Genomic DNA, 7460 nt, shown 5'->3' with positions numbered 1-7460 from the left:
AAACATGTTGAGTGACAGTTTCTGGCTCTGGAATTGAATTTTGATGTGAATCTACAGTGTGTGTTGTTTCTGCTGTTGAAGGTGGTGAGTTGTGAACTTGTGACAGGGTGCAGTATATGTGTATGTGGCTTTATGTGCTTGGTCACATAAATTATCCTATGTGTGAGTTTGCTGCTTTCCACCAGGCCGAAGGCATGGCCGAGACTATGTTTTGAACCCTGTCCGTCCATCCATCCATGTGTCCGTCCTTCCTTCCGTCTGTGAACTGCTAATCTCTGGCAACGTTGGCTTGATGGCAGCGAAACTGTGCACACACACTCCCTAGATGCCAGAGCAGAACCTCTGCCCCAAATCTTTCACATGGGCCTGTTATAGCGCCACCAATTTCTTTGACAACACCCCTACAGATTTTGTCAACATCATACAAACAGTATCTCTATAGTCATTAAACGAAACAGATCTTTCAGATTTTTCATATTCCATCCTGATTGGCTAAGATTGGCTTTAAAAGTTTGCAGGAATGCTCCGTTTTGAACTCAAATCATGAACACAGCGTGCAATTTCCGTGAAATTCTGCACGCACATTCCCACTAGGTTGAGAAAGAAATGTCACTTAAACAATTTCAAATCAGCCTCATGGTGGCGCTATAACAGGCCGATTTGTGTTTTTACCTATAACTGCACCGATCTGTGTAAAACTTTGTATGCACACTCCTTAGAGGCCAAGGAAAAACCTTGGCCTGCATTTATCTACCTTTTATAGCGCCACCAGGAGGCTGACTTATGTAAAACCAATTTTTTTATATTACTACTTCAGATCTTATCCAAATTTCACGCCAATCGATACACATGATCTCTACAGTCATGTGATCAAGACGGATCTGTTTGATCTTTCATATTCTATCCTGATTGGCTAAGATTGACATCAAAAGTTTGCAGGAGTGGCCTGTTTTGAACAAAATGCCGCAAATCATGAACGCAGGCACGCAGCGTCCGATTGCGGTGAAACTTTGCACTCACATTCGCACTACGTTGAGGAACAAATATCACCCCATCCGATATTTCATATTCCATCCTTATTTGTGAATTCCGAACATTGCTGGCCCACAATAACCTACCTGACCTGGTGGAGACCTGTGCTCCAAGGAGCAATTTTTCTAGTTTATTCTGTTATTGTTCTTATGTTCTTATGTTTTATTGGCATATGGATATATCTGTGAAGCACTTGTAAAATAGTTTTGAAATCTGTACAAAAGTTCTTGCAAGTTTTATGCTACAGGAGGGTAGGGCTTGTTGGATGGTGCTATAATCCTATCAGCTTCAAGAGCGTGAGAAACTGGGCCATCAGTTACCTCAGCCAGAACAGCAAAGCAGTTGAAGAGCTGCAGATAATCATCTTGGGGTCGCAGAGACCAGCCAGGCTGACAAGACTGTTAAGTGTCTTGTATCTGGTACAGGCAGCTATACCAGTTCTGCGTAACTTTGGCATTTCACTTATTATACATCTCACAATTGGGTTTTGTTTGAGCCTTGAGTGTTACTGATTGTCCAAGAGATATTTTCATTATAGCCTGTGGCTCATTATATAGGCTATTGAGTTTTTTATTTTTTCATTTGTCGAAAAAAAGCCTATTAACTTGCAGTGCAACCTCAGTCGAACTATAGCTTCACTTATTGCAGCTGTACTCAATGATCACAGTAAAAACACTCTTGCATGTGTTATTGCTTTTATAACACACACACAAAATGTATTAGTCAAAACTGGCCTTGTATCTGTTTGTTAGCCAATACATCTTTTATAATATTGGGAAATGAAAGATATGCTCCTCTTTGACTGTAAAAAGGAAAAGGAAAACATGTATAGCTCACATCTTAATATTGCAGGCCCGAGGCATGAAAAGTATAGACCTCCTAGCTCTGTGGCTCTTTGTAAGTTCCATTTTCCTTATTTTCATTTCTCTTCAATTTTTATGGGTTTGGCAATGTTGTTGTTCCAGGTTATTGCTGCTCTGTACTTTGCACGCCAGAGAGGCTGCTGGACTAAGGAAAGGTCAATAATTCATCAATCAAGACAGAGGACTGAGAAAGGCTCTGCTGCCTTACAAAAGGCTCCGCTGCCTTTCAAAAAAATAAGGAAAAGGAAACTCCTGAGGAAATAAATGCTTAATATTGTGCTGAGTATTGTGGAACACAGCTCAATATATTTTGATGAGCTATGATTGTGAGCTGAGATTACGACCATACCTGAATGCAGGATGGGCATGGTGAGTACTAGAGTACTCGATCTGGACATTTATTTGTTCAACGTGCAAATACTACAAATACATTTTACAACAAAACAACAACGTTTCGGTGATTGCACAGCAGGCACAGCAGGCAATATGAACATTGGAAGCAATATAATTTACATTTTATAGAATTTTACGTGGGTAAAATTCTCACACAAATACATAATTAAGTGAACAGTTTATTAATAAAATACAACATATAATGTCACATCTGATGCACCGCGATGAGTCATATCGGTTAAAAAAATCTACCTGTATTTTCACTTGGGTGTTCATTTCGGACCCTATTCTTGTATTCTTGTGAGTACTCGAATACTCAATACAATAATGTAACGTGAGTACTTATATATGGAATATGGAAATTACTTAAAATGTCGGAGTCGGGACAGTTTTACATTTCGTTGAGTGACTGCCTGGGAATACCAAGTGCTACTCCACTGGGTGGTATGGTTGGTACTGTTGTCTCACAGGAAGAAGGTCCTCGGTTCAAATCCCTCTGGATGCTTGCTGACTGGGGCCTGTCTCTGTGGAGTTTGCATGTTCTCTCTGTGTGTGCGCGTACTCTTGTTTCCTCCCACGCCAAAAAGACATACATGTTATCAGGAACATACTCCTGTCAGTGGCCAGTGCCCACTGCCCCCTAGTCGGTGGACCTGGTCCCCAGGTGCTACACAAAATCTCTTGGCCAAAACTAGCCGATCCGCAAGCTAGGAACACGTCGCACAAAGCAGTAGTCTGTGAAATGAATTCCTTCTGTCAATGCATGTGTGCATGTGTCATCACTGACTTTTCAGGGTTATCTTCAGTTACTTTATAAAAGCTCCCTAACATTACTTACACTGGCCTTAAAAGCTGGAGCTGCTTGCTTAGTGGCTACCCATAGCTCGTATTTGTTGAGCCCTTACATCACCATGAGACCAGTTATATCATCGGACAAAGGTATTTTATCCATCCCTTGTTCTATCCTAAAATCTCAAGGCGTTTGTTCCCCTTCTCTCCGTCTTCCCAAGGGTCCATATCTACAATGTTTTGAGTTGTTAGCTGTGTTTTGTGCCCCCGCGGCAGTCATTGCTCATCCGCTCTGCCTCGGTATCCTCTGTACCCCTTTGGGTTTCTCACAGTCACATAATTTCCTGATGCTGTGTCCAGGGACTGCTCTTGTTCATATCTGTTGCTGTTATCAGGGCAAGCTTGAGCCCACTGTCCTGTTTCATTACAGATGTGACAAGCATCATTGTTATTGTGGTCAAGGACTCTTCCTCTGCCTGCCTTTCTGCTGCAATAGGTGGAATTGGCTGTTTGGCTCCTCTAACTTTTCGTCAGTCTGCCCTCCATGTTAATTAGTGCCACGTTCTGTACACGCATTTTCTGCTCCATTCTCCTCACCCCCTCTCCTTTCTCACTGACAGCAGATGCATGCATGCATACACATAAGGAATGAGTCACTGCTGCATCTTTGGCTTTATGCACCTCTTTCAGCAGGGTGATAACCTAAGCTGCTGTTGCTTCTAATGGGCCTTCATCCTTCCGCCCTCCTGCTGTTCATTGGATGCCAGTCTGTGGGGCCGTTGGAGTTTGCACTTGATGCCATGTTTGTTGGTCTAGGTCAGGAGCCAGCTGTGCCTGTAGGGGGTGCTTGATTTGGGTCAACAAGGACTGAGCTCCATCGTTATCAGGGGGCACGCCTAGCTGTGCCTAGGCTAGAGTAATCTCTCAAGAACAGATTCTGCTCTGCGTTGGAATCTGTCGTGAAGGTGTGGGCGTGGGCGTGCCTTCAGATCAGGAAGCAGGCATCAGGAATGGCGTCCGCGGAGCAGACAAAACCACGGAAAGATATTCACATTTTAACTTGCTCTTTCATCATAGAAACAAGTGGGCTTATAACCAAAACGTTCCATGTTCTCTTGGAGAAGTGATGTTAGTGTTCCGTGTAGAAATATTGTTAGTGGGAATGAAAACATAGTCGCACCACCCGGAAAAGGAGCGTGAAGGCAGACTAAAACCCCGGTTTCCTTTGCGCACAGGTGCTGCGTCGTCTTTAGCCCAGAGCCAACATGAGATAGTACAAACAGCAGAGGGCGCTGTTTTTCATTCTCATTTGGCTTTGGGTTCCCAGATTGAGGCTAGAGTGACTTGGTTAGGGGTGACACATCCTGGCGGGCATAAGAGACACACGACTTGACTGGGGACAGCATTGTGAAAGAGAGCGGGTGGTGCTACTTGGCAGCTGTATGTTTAAAGCTGTCTGGAGCAGCCTCTCTTCTATACACTAGAACTATAACTCTTCTACACTAGACCTATTACTAGCCCTCAGGGCTGCATTTTACATGGTTGATTACAACATATTACTAGACGGATTGAAACATTGGGTGCGACTCTCAGGTCATCTGGGAAAGCTATGCTTTCTGTCACTAGAATCAAAACTTGACGTGGAGAAGCAGTGTTCAGTTTTTATGAACCACCAGCATATCTGGAACAACCTCCCAGGTCTGCTGCATCTCTTAGTTCTTTTAAATCACAGCTAAAAAAAACGTTCTGTTTGCCGACGCCTTTTATCGGGATTTTGTAAATTTTACTTTTATTTCTCTGTTTCATTCGAGAAACGTCCGACTGACCGACTTCAAATTCGGCACGTCCGTTGAGTCGTCGGATTGGCAGTTGTCCAGAACAGCCGATCCGACCGATACGTCCATATATAGGCATATATGGAGATTCGGTTGTCCAGAACTGCCGATCCGACCGATATACCCAAATATGGGCATGCCCATATATGCGACCGACCGACTTAAAACTTGGCGCTCGCATTGGCAAGGAACCGATCTGACCAAGATGCCCATCTTATAGGTAGGCTTAGACAGCCGGTCATCAAATTATTGCCTCAGGAATGCGATGAAAAAAAAATATATCCATGAATTCAAGGCTTCATGGGATGATAGAATTTTTTTTTTGGGTGAACTATTCCTTTAAAGGTGAACATTTTCTAAAATGTTTTTTGTAGATCGTCTATTTTCTCAACTTTTTCACTAATAGATACTGTAGGGCATGCATTTTTGAAAAGAAAACGTGTGGATATACGTTTTTTACACGTTCTGACAGCACCAATATGCCGTCATATGATGTCATAATGCGCATATATGTTACACATTCACGTTAAAACCATTTCATTCAGTGTTGCTGCCGAGATGTCTACATGAAAGCCCCTATGTGCATATGTCATATGATGTCATATGTCATATGTCATGTGCGCATATATGTCCCACCTTCACGTTAAAACCATTTCTGAATGAAAACCTGTTTATGACATAGAATCAGGGATCTGCTCGAGGCCTTGTACCTATAACGTCAATACAACAGCTTGCTAACAACTCTCAGTTGCTTACGAACACCTGCGACTTATTCGCCAAACCTCCACCTTTTAGCCAAATTCACAAATATGTCCTGGCAAGCCTATGTGGACAACCTGATGGAGGATGGCACCTGCCAGGACGCGGCCATTGTTGGCTACACGGATAACAGATCTGTCTGGGCATCGCATGATGGCGGTACCTTTGCCAGAATAACTCCTGACCAAATTGGCATCATAGTGGGAAGAGATCGAACACGTTTCTTAACCAACGGGCTGACCTTAGGATATAAGAAATGCTCCGTCATCAGAGACAGCCTCTGCACTGACGCCGACTGGACAATGGACCTCAGGACAAAGAGTGAAGATGGAGAGCCAACATTCAACATTTCCATAGGGAAAGGAAAGAGAGTATTGGTTATGGTCATGGGGAATGAAGGTGTCCATGGAGGAAATTTCAACAAGAAAACGTTTGAAATGATTGATGAACTGAGGAGATCTGGATACTGAAGAAGCAAGTTAATAGGAAATCATGACATATCTATATATATGAAGCCCAGCCACCGTTCTGTCAAAATGCTCAGTGAAGACATGACACCCCTTAAAAACTGATGGAACCTTTATAGATGAAATTAAAATATGTTTTTTTATACTTTTAGAGCATATCCGAAGTCATAATGGGGACATAGTTATCAATAGATAATAGATTTTTTGGCTTGGCTCTGAAAGAGGCTAAGCTGTTTATAACAGGGTTTGTGCGTCCGTCTGTGTGTCTGTCCGGAACACATTTTTGTTCATGTTGTGTATCTTTTTGAAATATTTTACTTAATTTTTATGGCATGGCTCTGCAAGAGGGCGGGCCTTCTATGAGAGAGAGAGAGAGTGTGTGTGTGTGTGTCCAGACTATATCTCGGAAACTGCTAGACTGATCAGTACTAAACTCAGAAGTACCTCCACTAATGGTTGTGGTTCTACCTACTTTAATTTATTTCTTATCTATTATCTCTTTCTTTACTTCATTACACCCAGCATTATTTCTTATTTACTATTTATTTGTACAGTATTATTATGTTGTTATATTGTATTGTGTCCCACAAACATTTCGCTGTACCTGTATATGAGTAAGTGACAAATAAATCACTCTTGATAGACTGGGCACATGTGAAGGCCATTGCTGTGATTGGCGTAGACTCGCACAAGCCCCTGTTTCACTTGGAAAATGCATCATGAGCCTTCTAGAAAAGGGTCTGTGAGTCTGTGTGACTATTGGTCTGGGGCTAATCTCACGAACCACTGGACCGATCAGTGCCACATTTCGTGTGTACGATGCCAGAGTAGGCCAAGGTAGTATCTCCATGCATTTATTTTTTCCACAGCTTATATATTTATACAGGGTGATCAGTGCTAGGTGTGTTTATGGCTTTGTCGTTCATGTCATAGTTTGGGTGAGGGACGACCAATGATTTTAGAGGCAGTATGTGTGACGCTGGTATGTTTGTTTTTGTTGGACATGGTCAGTATGTTGAAAAAGCATGGGGAACAGTATAACAGGATGGGTTGAATTATGCTTTTGTAGAGTAATAACAATAACATGCCCTGCAGCTTATGAATAACATGGGGTCTTTGCTGGGATCATGTATGGATAGAAGTAATGTGTCACATGTAACTACAAATGTGCAGAATATTGGCATAGATATTTATAAATGCACAGAATCTGTGTGTTTATGTTTCTGTCTGTCTCGCGCATAACTCGAGGACCGTCCGACCGATTGACTTAACTTGCCGTGTGTTTCACAGAGGTCCGGAGGGTGTGTTGTGCTGATTGGAAG

The 7460-nt window shown here is 42.6% G+C and overlaps 1 protein-coding gene across 1 annotated transcript; it reads left to right on the top strand.

Moving 5' to 3' along the window:
• Window positions 1-5721: 5721 nt before the first annotated feature.
• LOC308075643 (profilin-1-like) lies at window positions 5722-6141 on the top strand (the record flags this gene model as incomplete). Its single annotated transcript, XM_080415591.1, has 1 exon — window positions 5722-6141. One exon carries the CDS (start codon window positions 5722-5724, stop codon window positions 6139-6141), a length of 420 nt encoding a protein of 139 aa, XP_080271717.1.
• Window positions 6142-7460: the final 1319 nt, after the last annotated feature.

Source organism: Gymnoscopelus braueri (assembly GCF_963280865.1).
Source record: "Gymnoscopelus braueri genome assembly, chromosome: 20".
NCBI classification, from domain to species: domain Eukaryota; kingdom Metazoa; phylum Chordata; class Actinopteri; order Myctophiformes; family Myctophidae; genus Gymnoscopelus; species Gymnoscopelus braueri.
Note: the sequence above shows the minus strand (reverse complement) of the source record. Positions and strands in the feature narration are given on the sequence as shown.